Source organism: Ilyonectria robusta (assembly GCF_021365365.1).
Source record: "Ilyonectria robusta strain PMI_751 chromosome Unknown BGZ61scaffold_8, whole genome shotgun sequence".
NCBI classification, from domain to species: domain Eukaryota; kingdom Fungi; phylum Ascomycota; class Sordariomycetes; order Hypocreales; family Nectriaceae; genus Ilyonectria; species Ilyonectria robusta.
Window position 1 is genome coordinate 642,142 of NW_025764442.1, and position 12,882 is coordinate 655,023.

A 12,882-nucleotide genomic window follows, 5' to 3' on the forward strand; every position below is an offset into this window, starting at 1 on the left:
TTTCAACACTCGGATTACTTTGCCGATGCCTCCAATGCCTCGAGTCCAGGGGTAGGTTGAGGGCCACCCTTGCTCTTGCGCTCCTCCTCAGCACCGCTGGCCTTCCACGCACTGAGCATGAGGTTGACGATGTGGTCCACGCCAACGTCCTTCTTCACCTGGGCAAACACGGTAGGTCCGCCCTCTCGCATCTTGCGCGCATCCCGCTCCATGACGCCCAGGTCGGCGCCGACAATCTCGGCCAGATCCGTCTTGTTCACGACGAGCAAATCGCTCTGCGTAATGCCCGGCCCACCCTTGCGGGGAATCTTGTCGCCGCCGCTCACGTCGATCACGTAGATGATGAAGTCGGCCAGCTCGCGGCTGTAGTTGGCCGCCAGGTTGTCGCCGCCGGACTCGATCAGCAGCAGGTCGGTGCCGAACTCTCTGTGCAGGTCCTCGAGTGCCGCGAGGTTGGCCGAGATGTCCTCGCGCACGGCGGCGTGCGGGCAGCCTCCTGTCTCGATGGCGCGGATGCGCTGCGGGGGGAGGGCGGCGTGGCGGGTGAGGAATTCGGCGTCTTCACGGGTGAAGATGTCGTTGGTTACGGCGGCGAGGGAGTATTTCGAGCGGAGCGCGAGGCAGAGGGCGAGCATGAGGGCCGTCTTTCCGGAGCCAACGGGGCTATTGATGTCATTGTCAGCCAACCAAGCCTCCTAAAACCACAGAGGAGAGTCCAACCCGCCAATGCCAATAGTAAACGCTCGGTCAGACCAGTCACGCCCCTCGACGATGGGCATCTCGCGCCCGAGGTAGCTTCCCGGTCCATCCAGGATCTCGTGCGAGTGGCCATGCTCAGCGGCGTTGAACTCGTGCGAGTGCGGGGCAGAGCCGTCATGGGAGTGCGACATGTTGGCGGTCGGTGGGGGGTTGGTTGGAATAAAGAAGATCGAAGCTGTGGAAGAAGGAGAAGAAGCAATCGGCCGGCGGTTAGACTGGCGGAGAGATGTTTGGGAGAGGAGAATTGAGCTCGTACAAAAAGCTTGGTTGATGTGTCTTATCTCAAAGGCGGGCAGCTGCTCCAGCTGGAACTTGCCGCAGCCAAGTGGATGAGGTGGGGTGCGTAGTGCGGGGCAGTCCCGGTGACGCCCGGGCCGCCGCCGGCCGCCGGCCGAAGGCGGAAAAGTGGAGAGCTCCGGTCCTGAATGAGAGGATATATTACATGTCTCGTCAATAGTATTTAATTAATAGCTACTCGCTCCTGCGGTACCCTACATATGGTGTCCCGGGACCTAACCATTGCCCAAGTCGCGTAAAAGTGATGGCAATTGTTTTATGGAGATTCTGTTAGTTCCTCTGGAGTATCTCCGCTGAGAACATCAAGCAGAGTGCTCAAGTCGTACAGCGACCTCGGACGGGCCAACATGTTTTCCAGAACTTCGCCAACTTTCGGATCTATATTGAAAACCTCGAAAAATCTCTCCATCGCCTCGCGGCCCTCGGTAACGGGCTCAAACTCTGCCGGATGAGTTAGCCAGGTACATGGTCGCAGTGCTCCCCTCGTCCGCCAACACGGAACTCATGCTGGGGACGCGCAGGGATTAATCTCACCTGGTGACGGTGCGGTATCTTCTTGGGGCAAAATGACTTCCCAGAGCTTATCCCATGTCAAAACTTGATTGCGTGCTCGACGATCTCGTAATCTGCCCTCCATATGATCGTCAATTCCAAGTGTAATCTTTGCTGGAAACAATCTGTTGGAGCATCCGCATAGCTCGGTATGTACAGAAAGTTCATCACCAGACTGCATAAGTTGGTTGCAAGAATAGCATTGAAATACGGTCGGAGCGTTCTGCAATTGATGTGTTGTCATTATGTGGCGCCTAGGAATCAAGTCAACTGCTGGGGTCTTGGTTTTTGAGAACTCTTGCAAGTGCCGAAGTATTTGCGAGTCCTCAAGTTAGAGACTTACTTGACAAGAGTGATGCTGGAAAATGACTGCGTTGCGCATGTCTGATGATCCCGCACGTTGAAGATCCCGGGGAATCGTTTTCGGTACGGGCAACTATATCGGAAGTCGAGTTCTCCTGTCTTCTGTTTCTTCTGCGGAGCCGACTCATTGCCCGAGCTACCAGGGTCGTCATAGTTCATGAAATCATCGTGCCCTCTCTTTTGACCTTGACTCTGTGGTGCAATACACGAAAAAATCGAAAAACCGGGAGTGCTGAAATCATGATGTGCCATGTTACCTGTATACGATACGTCGCATTAAGGGAGAGGGCGGGAAAAGGAGGAGAAATAAAGGTCAATTGAGGGCTTGGTAGACACTTCAAGAGTGAGCCAAGGACGGACTGTCTACTTTTTCCATGCCCGGCAGGTTGAGCCTTATAAGCAGAGGGGATGGCGGCAGCCTTATTTTCATTTGGGGCAAAAATCCTGACCATTGCGCCTCTCTTTAATGATTGGCTGAGGCAGCTCTGAATGAAAACTGCGCAACATTAAGTCACCGCCGTTTGAAGTCACAGCCGAATCAGCCCGCTGTTGGATCAAGCCGCCTCTCTATTGAGCCTTGTCCGGATTAAGATGAACTTCTGCCACAGTCGTTTCGTATCAACACAGTCCCGTCCTGTGTCATGCTCACCTAAATCCAATGTTTTCCAACTTAATACACAATGACCCAACACTCAGCCGCTTTTCTTTTGCCGCACAGCCCGCCACAGCTGATTGACACCCTTCAGATGTGGCGACGTATGGAAGAGTGCGCCCGCTGCACCCAACAAGCGAAGACAAAGTGCCGAGCTTTGATCAAGCTTGAACAAGATGATACATCAGTGAAGACGGAACCCGAGGGGCGCTACAGGCAGCGAAGGCCAGCCGACTGAGCGGGCGTCAGTGTCCGCAGGTCTCGCTCAGTGGCGATCCTGACACTCGAGTCTGTGGTCCCTTTAGATTAGGTCGACGGGTTGCAAGCATCAAGCAGCAAGCAGCAAGCCGCAGCGGGTAGCGGGTAGCGGGCAACCCTACAGCTTAACACATACGGTATAGCCTCAGCAGGCGGATCCCCAGTTCGTTATTTAAATGCACGGCAGTCACAACCACAGCATGTCGTTTGTCACCTGCGCCTGCAGCATCCGTAGAGACGGTGACGCTCGCTGGTGGGGATCCATCGATGAGCTGGCCCCTCCAGAGTCCCTGGTCTCGTCCCATTTCGTCCACGCTAAGACTTGTTGTACCATGACTACCTACCTACCTGTCACAGAGGTACCAAAGAGGCCTCAATGCGGCTCACTTCCCCCGGAAGTTACATCAAATCAAGGTAACTGCCGGAGAAATACTCCCCAGGGATATGGACATTGCCTAGAGGGACAAAGTCAAAAAGGCGTTTGTCGTAACGGTCAGTTGCCGCGTCTGAGCTGAATCTCATCTCATCCAACTTCTCACTGGATGGATCCGCATTTTGTTGTCTCCAAGGATGGCCGCCCTGCAGCAACCAACCTTTCAATGTGTAGTTCTGGTGGGAGGGTGCCAAAAAATGCACATCGCTCCTGGGCGGGAGCGAAACCCGACCATGCTGTCTAGTTCTCTATAAAGAGTCCATGATGTCCTCCTTTACTCCGTTTAGTCCAGACCATCCACCTTCTTCTGACCATTACCCACACGTTTAAACAATTTCCAGCCATCTCGTGCGTTCATCGTTGCGGTCCGAGCAGCACAGCCTCGTCTCCTCACGTCCTTCATAACATGGCGTCCTCTCCTGAGCCCTCTTCGTCTACCACCAATGACTTGAACCCGTCAGTCTGCTGCTTGATCCCTTCAAAGAAACTCCGAATATGTATGTGTAATAACCCTTTCGGCTACCCAGACTCAAAAGTGGCAGCCCAATGCTTGCTCAATTCATCTATGACACCTCGTCCCTCCAAGACCGCTTAATCCAACGCTCATCAGTAGGAGCGGGTGACAGCCAGCTTCCCGCTCCTGAGCCAAAGCCATCACACGACAAAACAAACGACGCCAAGATATAAGTCGTGAGCTGGAGCTCCCTAGATATGTGCGATACAGTACACCAGAGAACCTGTGTCGGGGAGAGTGATAGGCTCGTGTTAAGAGAGGAGGCCCGGTGGACCAAATTAAAAATTCACTCCAACAAGTGCAATCTAAAATCGCCGTATAAAACATATAGCAATATCAGGGCAGTGCGCTTGTGTGTCTTACAGTAGCATTTATTTCCATTTCGCGCCTTAATCGTGGGACGTGAGTGCATTGTAGTAGATGAAATAATGGCTTACTAAAAAAAAAATGGCATTGGGGAAAATGCTAGACAAGTGGACAATAGCATTCCTATGTACGTTCAGCAAATATCTTGCAACAGTGGTGATACTCTGATTCGATAAATCCTTCTTCAATCACGCACTTATTGTGGGAAAATTATCTTTTGATCTACTTTATACCCCCTGCCCACCTCAGCTCGGTTCCTACCCGCACAGAATGGCCTACAAGGCAAACGCGTACGGCCGGGGGGGCTGGTTGGAATTGGAGGTCAATGGGACAGAGAAGGTACTTTACAGGGCGGATAACCTTGCATCCTGACAAGCTGCATCCATGTTGAAGCGTCAGACAAGGGAGCGTGCAGATGCAATCCGCTCGCCGACATTCAGAAATGCGATTCGAGGGGGGGTGAGGAGGTGTCAAAGCCTTCGCACGAGGTGTGCTACGGGTACCTAGGTTGCAAGCCAGGACCGACAAGTACGTCCTGTGTACAAGAGCCTGAGTGAAATCTCCACCAAAACTACAGTACTCGCAAAGTCTAACCATGACTGTCGATACCCGGGATTCCAGGCGCTAATGCAGGTGCTCCACCAGGCTGATCAAGACCCTAGCCTGAACTCCAAGTTTGCCAGGCGGCAATACAGGTGTTCCAACCGCGTTGATCAAAAGCGGCTTAGAAAGGAGTGGGTGAGAAGGAAGCAAGCAGGAAGAGAAAGCAGTAGGGAGTAGGTAACAAGCAAGACAGAAAAAAAATTAGAGACGTGCAGCCTCGATTAATCCAGACAGGCGAGGAATTACCCAGACAGTGTGCATTTACGCAAGTCAAAGCTTTCCTCTTCTCTCTCCTAGCTTCCATCTCCCTCCCAGAGCCTAGCCGGGCCTCAAACCAGTTGTCGCACACGTAGACAGTATAGGTTAGTACCACTGGACCGCGACATCTTGAGGAGCGTTGGCTCACAAACCGATGCATGACACCCCATTGCCTAGCCCGAGGTCGACGGGCGCCAGGAGCGAAGGGCGAGAGGCGGGCTAGGCCGCAATAGGAAATAGGAGGTTAAAATGATATGTATGCAGCCGTTCTCGTTCGTTCTTCTCACTTTCAAACCTGCTAGGCCAATGACAACTACTTTCTCCAAAGGTGGCTTGATAGGTTAGTTCTCTGATTGGATGTTGGGCATGCCGACGGCGACTGCAGAGCGGGGTGGATCTTTAAGACAGGGAGGGGGGCAAGGTGTAGTAGCAGGAAATGTCCCGACTTTCAAAGTCGTGCCGCAGAAGCTCAATCATATCCCTCCTCCCAGGTCTTTCCTCTCCCATGTTCAAGAGGATGCCTTGATTTCGTCATGTGTGCAATCACGCCCAGTTCCCTGCTATAAAAAGGCACATCCCAATCCCCTTGTGAGTGGTTTCGTCCCATCCAAATCACGTCTCTTCTCTCCAAAGCATCCCTCAGGCCTCCCTACATCATCAATCTGCCCCTACAAACCGTTCCTATCACTCTGAAGTCTCTGTTGTTGGCTCTCCGTCAGTGACCTTTACCACCTTAACATCCATCTTCTCGAGCCGCTTCTAGGAAAATGCCCCCTCTTCAACTTCCGCCGAGCCCACCACCCGTGGCCACATACAGTATTTTCTCGACCTGTCCATCTTTTCAGGAACTCACTCACTGAGATTTTACCTAGATTCCAAGTTGGAAACTCAATGCTGGGGCCGTTCATCTACGATACGTCCTCCCTCCAAGACCGCTTGATCCAGGGCTCGGCCAGCACAGGCGGTGCCAGCCCCTACCCCCAACAACCCCAGGATGGCACAACAGCAAAGCTATAAGTCACACTGAGGGCAATATACCCGGCGCTTAGCATACTTGAGAATGTGGCAGACAGACAAAATATGGCCTGCATCTGTGCGGTAAGGCGTGGAGGTGCAAGTAGGAAGTACGCGGAAGGCCATCCATAAACTCTATCCAATTACTTTGCTCAGGGATCCGCTATGTCAATCAATCTTTCTTGAGTTGAGAACACACCGTGTGCTCCTTCTTCTTTTTCAGAACACAATAAAACCCCAATTTTCTTGCCATGTCAATAAGCCTGGCCGCTGAGAAGCGGATGTGGTGCGGACAAGTCATCATCAGGTGTGCATGCACGAGGCGAGGCGCTAAAGTATGTCGGTATGCATGAGGCTGGTGTGTACAGGGCACTAGACCGTCATCATCAGCCGAAGTAGAAGATGATGCCCTGGGATTGACCCTGGTCCAGACTGCGGTTCAAAATCCCCTATGAAGATCAATCCACTCCCGTCAGCTCGCGAATAACCCTCTAATCACGCTGCCACATCATCCACCTTAGCCAACAGCCTCTGCAGGTAAGATGTGGTGCGAACAACCCCTAGAGGTAGACTATATTTCGGTACGAGCGGCGCATGAAGGGAACCCGTGGCGCACCCTAATACTACCTGAGCTTCCAGGGCGTTGTCCGATGTAGCCCATTAGTGCAACTGCCTTGGGGGTCCAATAGATGAGGCGCCCTCTCGGTTCTCAGGATCTTGCAGAATCCTGCCACACTTTGTGTGCTGTCTAAACACGTCCTGCTCTAAACCCCTTCCAGCTAATTCAGTATGACTCCAATTCATTGGCTACCATGCAGTATGTTACCCCAGAAGCTAGATCCTGAGTATCCTCGTACCGCTGCCTTGTGTCTGTCTGAGAGGACGCCTCAATTTGGACATATGTGTTGATGTACTTTGTTATAAAGAGGCCTGCCAAGAATTTATTGGCATTCTTGTTCTATCCATACGGAGATGCTTCTTCTGTAAGAATACTCTCTTTTTCCTATAAGTGTCCCTCCTTCACAATCTCACACGCCAAAATGATATCCTCGTCAGCTTTTACCAAGCCAGTTGCCAAGCCTACCACGAGCGACCTTGGGCAGTATGTCCCATATTTGTCTCTTGTTCAGAGAAATGACTATCTCCTAGACCCCCTCGCAAAATCCAAGCCGGAAGTTCCCCATACTCGCACAGTTCCTCTACTACATGCTCCGCCAGGTCCGCTTAACATAGTGCTCGAGGAGTGCAGGCCGGGCCAACCCCAATAAGAGCTATAAGTTGCATGAGTAATTTCTGCACACAGCCCGTATATCTGCGTCTCATGCGCTTACTTGTAGGGCGGATAGATAGAGTAAGGTAGGTTGTCTATGAGGTTCAGTGTAAAGATATGAGGAAGAATATATCAGAAGATCTTCACCCAATCCACTAAATTAGCCCACTTAGATCTCCCCAATATTTCGACACACATTTCGATACATATTTCTTCAGTTAAGCTCACACTACATGACCTGGCGCTCTTCATTACTATGCACGCCCAACTCCATACTCACATCATATCACCATATCATACCTCTAAGGATGAGCCTTCGCCGCGGATACTTCCCAAGTCGGCGAAATGTAATTTTCTCAAGCGCTCCTTGTCAGTGAATTGATAGGAACATTTATCGGTCCAGCGATAATTGAAACAAATACAATGGCAGGAAACACCAGGCCCTCTAGCAGCGGCGCAACCCAGTCAATATTAACATTTCTGGATCGTACCGTAGAGGTCGGCCAGACAGATAGCTTAAAGCCATTGCCATCAGGCGTTCAAATCCACAGCGCCCCAGTCCGATCCTAATACCACACCATACGAGCTCCCTTGCAACTAGTGGCTTACACTTCCATAGTGAACCAGAGGCGGACAGTCGACCTTTTACCCGACCGCTCTCAAGCAAGAAGAAAGTATCGACTCTCAACCAGTAAGAAACGAATAGAAACAGCATCCAGCCTCGCTTCTATTTCTAGTCGTACGGAACGCGCCCAGGATTTCCATGTGCTAATCAGTTCACAAAGCGGTGAAGGAAAATTGAGCGACATCGAGTCAATTATGTTTGAAGTCGTAGCCTCGTGAAGCCGTCACCCCATTACAAGGGAAGTCATTATTCACACAGTTCTGTCTCGGTCAAGACCGTCTTCAGTATGATGTTTTTTTTATACCTGACTGACAACTTTTGAGCGGCCCAGAACTCAGCCGCTTCTCCACCCTTACAACCTGGTTGTACATTTAGATGTACCAAGAACGCATCAAGGCGGAGGCCTTGAATCTTTGTATTCCACTAAATCTCTCCGTGATCACTGTCCCTGTTTATTACAGCGTGTCTCGTGGTTCTTACCAATGCGTGATGCTAAAAAGTCAACTTAAATAGGAATAGGCACATGTACTTGCAGGTCTTCGTCTCCCGAAGAGGAAATCCGAGAGACCGAGACACATCTCAACAAGAGGTACATGATTGGACGATGAAATGCACCACACCGAGCTAGCAAACTCGGACTACCCAGTGATAGCTTAGCAAAATACATCGGGGGCTTGGAGGTGGTGGACATTGACCATCAAGTTGACCTAGTCACTCATTCAACCCATTGCATCCGAATGGGCTTCCGGGATGTAGCATCTTACCCCAACTTCAATCAGGAATATGCTGTCTAAATGTGTACCTCAGCGGGCATGTGTGTGTGTTCCTTGCTATAAAGAGTCCTGTCCGGGAGCACATTGTCCAAGCTACCCCATTGAAGTCATAATCCTTCGCCATCAAGCATATTGGAACTGCTTTATTAGTCTACCTACGAGCTCTTGGTGGCATCTCGAAGTCTACGTTTTTGACAATCCATTGTCTTGCTTCAACATCCTGCTGTCCCTCTTCCCCAAAATGCCATCTTCTTCAACTTCCATCAAATCAACCACTGATGGCTACGCAGTGCACGTTGCATAGTCCCATATTTTTCAAGGACACACCTACTAAACCTCGTCATAGAACACACGGCGGAAGCTCCATGCTCACGCAGTTTATCTACGACACATCATCCTTCCAAGACCGCTTGATCCAGAGCTCGATCGACAAAGGGGATGCGGCTAAGCCCCCTACCCGAAGACCAAACAAGGGCCAGGACAACAAATGCGGACATGAATGAACCATGGAGCCAGTGTATGCGAGCTGGGATATCTGAGGCACTGCCCCAGTTAGTTGAGGCCAACAGAATGATGTCTGCATCTGTGGGGCTAGGCGTCGATGGCGGTTCAGCCTTATCTGCTAAGGACGGCGCGTGTTGAAGAAAAATATGGACTGTCACAAGTCAATCCGCTTAGATACAACACAGGCGAAAAGAAGTCAGTGGACATGAAATGTTGCGTCTATTTTTGCGCCTCGTGATGTACATCGTAATTGCACATGTATAATTACACTTGATTGTACCTTCCCTGATACATCTGCCGCCGTAAAACACGTCCCCAAGGGCATCATTGAGGGGTTCATTGCGGTGCTGAAGAGGGTGGTGTCGAATCTGGTGTTGCAGACACAACCTCCGATACGCCCGCGTTCTTGAATGCTGTCTCCTTCTTTTGGGCAATGACAGCACCAAGCTTCTCCAGCATCTCGTCCGTGAGCTCGGGCTCGCCCTGAGCCGCACGGAGCTCACGCTGCATGGCGTGGAACTCCTGCAGAGGTGTCTGCATGGACAAGACTGACTCCTGTCGGGCCTTCTTGGCCGCCTCGTCGGCCTCCCTCTTCTGGACATACCAGCCCTCGTGGCGCGTTCGGAACTTGGAAAACTTGTTGCGCAGCTCGTCCAGGACCTGTTCGGGCATGGGAGGTGACAGGAGGCTGTAGTAGAAGGTTCGATCCTCAACCTGCTCGCGAATGGTATCCGCAGCCTGCGTCGTATATTCAGGGACATGTACCTCGGGCCAGGGGATTACGACGTTGATGCCGGGAACCACACGATCCCACTTCTTTCCGTTCTCCCATCGGTCGAGAGTCATGTTTGGAGACTTCATGTTCGGGGGGATTCCCTTGAGCTGGTTGATGACGGTATCCTTGGTTACTCCCGTCTCGGGGTTGGTGATGGGGTATACGAGACGAATTGAGCCAATCGAAAGGGGCATGGGCGCAGAACGGCTGTCGTTGCCAAACATGCCAGCAGAGATTGCCTATTCAAATGTGTTAGTACAAGACGAATATAAAAGTAAAGAGACATACTCGGTGGTGGGTTTCCAATGTCACATGGCCAGACTGCAGGTTGATAGACCTGATGCGGTCAATCTTGCCCTTGTCGGGGCCATCCAGGATAACCACACGGTCTTGAACCTCAAGATTGAGCATCTTAGGTCCACCAGCCCAGGCACACCTCTTCTGAACAACCTCGGGGCGTGGTGAATACAGGCCATAGTTGGACCAATCGGTTCGGACGCTCTCGGCAAACATGCCATAGCCGTTGAAGCCCAAGTCTCGCTTTGGGGCAATGGGACCCATCTCCCAGTCCTCCGCACGGGCGCGGCGCGCATCGAGGAGGTTCTCGCGGACCTCAGTTACGGCGCCTCGTAGGGCCTGTCGGTTTCGGAGCTTGTAGCCCTGGTGTTCGCTTTGTGCCTGCTTCTGCGCACGGCGACCGGCCTGGCGCTGGGCCTGGGCGACCCGCTTGGCGAGCTTCTGCATGGTGGGAGGGGATCGGCGATCGGCGGTGGAATGGGTTCGTGAGCTCTAGCAACCCATTGGGCGGAATTGAGGTGCTGGCGCCGAGCTGTCACGAGGGGTGGTGATGGATTTCGTGGTGGAGTTGACGACCAGTTCGAAATTCTCGCCATGGTACCACGGAACTAGCCGTGGTGGCATAATGTGCGAGATATGCATTACACTGTACTGGGCACTGTCACTATGCAGGACTCCACATTCGGAGCTTAGTGACGTGATAGCTTCACTTTCAGCATCAGAGATGTTGGTCCCTTTTAGGGTTGTCCAGGTCATTTCCCAATGTTCTTCGGTTTCTTCATTTTTCATTTTGTTCAGTATTCGATTGAAAAGGGGCTTCAGCTTGCCGGTAGCTCAGTTCGGGAAATAACCAAACAGCCTGAAATGAAAGCTCACTCGCTAGATGCCATGCATTCAGTCAATTGTCAAGACGATGCTATAAATATGAAGCGTCACCATGTCAGAACACAGGCTGGGACCATTGGTTTCGGTGAGGAGCATTGTGTCCCTTGTTGTCCAGACAATGTTGGCGTCGCATCGGGGAAGCATCTAAAGATCCGGAATCCGGGAAATTTGGTACCCAGAACAATGCCTTCTGACCATCCATGTCGTCGGTGGTACTCCGTACGCTGCACGGGAGATAGCTTGTTGGTCGTAAAAAGAAAAAAGAGGAAGCGAGTGGCACCTGATGTCTGCATCAACCCTGCCAATGCTGTACCAGTCCTTGGCGCAATCCCATTGAGAGGCTTCGCAACGGCATCGGGATGCGAGATAAGCACGTGCTCGCCACCCAAGGTTCGGTCACCAACCCGGAACGGCTCCCTCCCAAAGACAAGGGCAGAGGGATGGAATTGAGATGAGAGTAAAAATAGATGGGAAATCAACATTTCAATATCTGGTTCACTACCTACGTACGCCTGTGCCATCCTGGGAAAGCGGAAGTACGGGAAGCTGGCGCGCCGAGAACGGTAGAACACATCAATCAACACAGGGACCCATGACGCGGAATACTAGGCTGGGTGTCATTATCCAGAATACTAGTGATAGATGGTGCCAGCCAGAATAATGACCAGTTCAGGCAGATTTGGCAGTCCTCTAGACATGCCCAGAACTTGGTACATGAGTCCTAGACTCTCGGGTCGGATGTAGGACTTTTCCGAATGCTGACCGGCCTTGTCTCACTGGGCGACCACGACTGGTGCTGCATTGGGACAGGACTGTGCATGCAGGACATGGCTCTATGCCATGGGCCAGAGCTTGTGCCGACATCCATCACCTCACCTCACATCTTCGGGCGCTACGCTACGTAACACGCTCCGTATTTAGTACGACACATACGTACTCCAGCACCAGGAAAAACACCAAAAGCCACAGCGAACGGAGACAGTCCACTAGGGCAGGACATCGGGACGCTAGCGGCGGTGGACAAGGTGTAATGGGCCTGGACGGGAGTCTGAACGAGGTTGGCAATAACACACACTATGCGCGTGGCAAGCTGTCAGTACAGCTTCCATCTTTCCACCGTCATCGAATCCCCACGATCGGAGGGACGCCAGATAGGGATGGATACGTAACCACTGGAGACAGGGTCGCTCGTCAACATCAAACACCGAGCAAATCAACCGTCCCCTTTTGTGCCATGACCACTCACGACCTGCCTGTTGGTGGTAGATAGCGGATCCCATGTGGAAATCTCAAGGCAAGATCCCTTCCCAGCTGGACAGGCCAGAACACCCGGTGGTATCGAGGTGTGATGCCGACGAATGACGGATGGAGCTGGTTAGTGTCGTCCTGCCCGAATGACACAGGCTGAGCCACGGGTTTCAGCCCCGGAGGCAAGGAGCTAGAGCCTCGCTTTCGCGAACAGCTGGCAGAGGACGCCTGGAAGAAGGAGTCTCTAGAACCAGCATGGACCGATCAGGACTGTATAGTGGACCGTCAAGGACTACCGACACAACGCTACACGTCAGGCCGATGGAAAGCCGCAGCGTGAAGGGAGGCAGCTGTCACAGCCTCGCGTCCAGACGGTGGTGTTTAGGACAGCCCATGCGAAGGCAGACAATGCAACTGCCGACGCCAAAGGCTGACT

The 12,882-nt window shown here is 52.2% G+C and overlaps 4 protein-coding genes across 4 annotated transcripts; 1 reads left to right on the plus strand and 3 right to left on the minus strand.

Annotated features, from left to right (window-relative positions):
• Positions 1-14: 14 nt before the first annotated feature.
• BGZ61DRAFT_531578 (CobW/HypB/UreG, nucleotide-binding domain-containing protein) lies at positions 15-890 on the minus strand (the record flags this gene model as incomplete). Its single annotated transcript, XM_046253727.1, has 2 exons — positions 15-663; positions 721-890. The coding sequence occupies 2 exons, from the start codon at positions 888-890 to the stop codon at positions 15-17; spliced, it is 819 nt and encodes a 272-aa protein (XP_046105283.1).
• Positions 891-1,312: 422 nt separating this feature from the next.
• Positions 1,313-2,319, minus strand: BGZ61DRAFT_517059 (uncharacterized protein; the record flags this gene model as incomplete). The annotated part of the gene is made up of 3 exons (XM_046252317.1): positions 1,952-2,319; positions 1,591-1,733; positions 1,313-1,497 (listed from the first exon to the last, which is right to left on the minus strand). The coding sequence occupies exons 1-3, from the start codon at positions 2,221-2,223 to the stop codon at positions 1,313-1,315; spliced, it is 600 nt and encodes a 199-aa protein (XP_046105284.1). The 5' UTR covers positions 2,224-2,319.
• Positions 2,320-5,375: 3,056 nt separating this feature from the next.
• Positions 5,376-6,013, plus strand: BGZ61DRAFT_220164 (uncharacterized protein). Its single transcript, XM_046238098.1, has 2 exons — positions 5,376-5,871; positions 5,928-6,013. Exon 1 carries the CDS (start codon positions 5,413-5,415, stop codon positions 5,746-5,748), a length of 336 nt encoding a protein of 111 aa, XP_046105285.1. The 5' UTR covers positions 5,376-5,412; the 3' UTR covers positions 5,749-5,871; positions 5,928-6,013.
• A 3,564-nt stretch (positions 6,014-9,577) lies between these two features.
• Positions 9,578-10,760, minus strand: BGZ61DRAFT_493293 (uncharacterized protein; the record flags this gene model as incomplete). Its single annotated transcript, XM_046250632.1, has 2 exons — positions 9,578-10,255; positions 10,305-10,760. 2 exons carry the CDS (start codon positions 10,758-10,760, stop codon positions 9,578-9,580), a joined length of 1,134 nt encoding a protein of 377 aa, XP_046105286.1.
• Between the last annotated feature and the right edge of the window lie 2,122 nt (positions 10,761-12,882).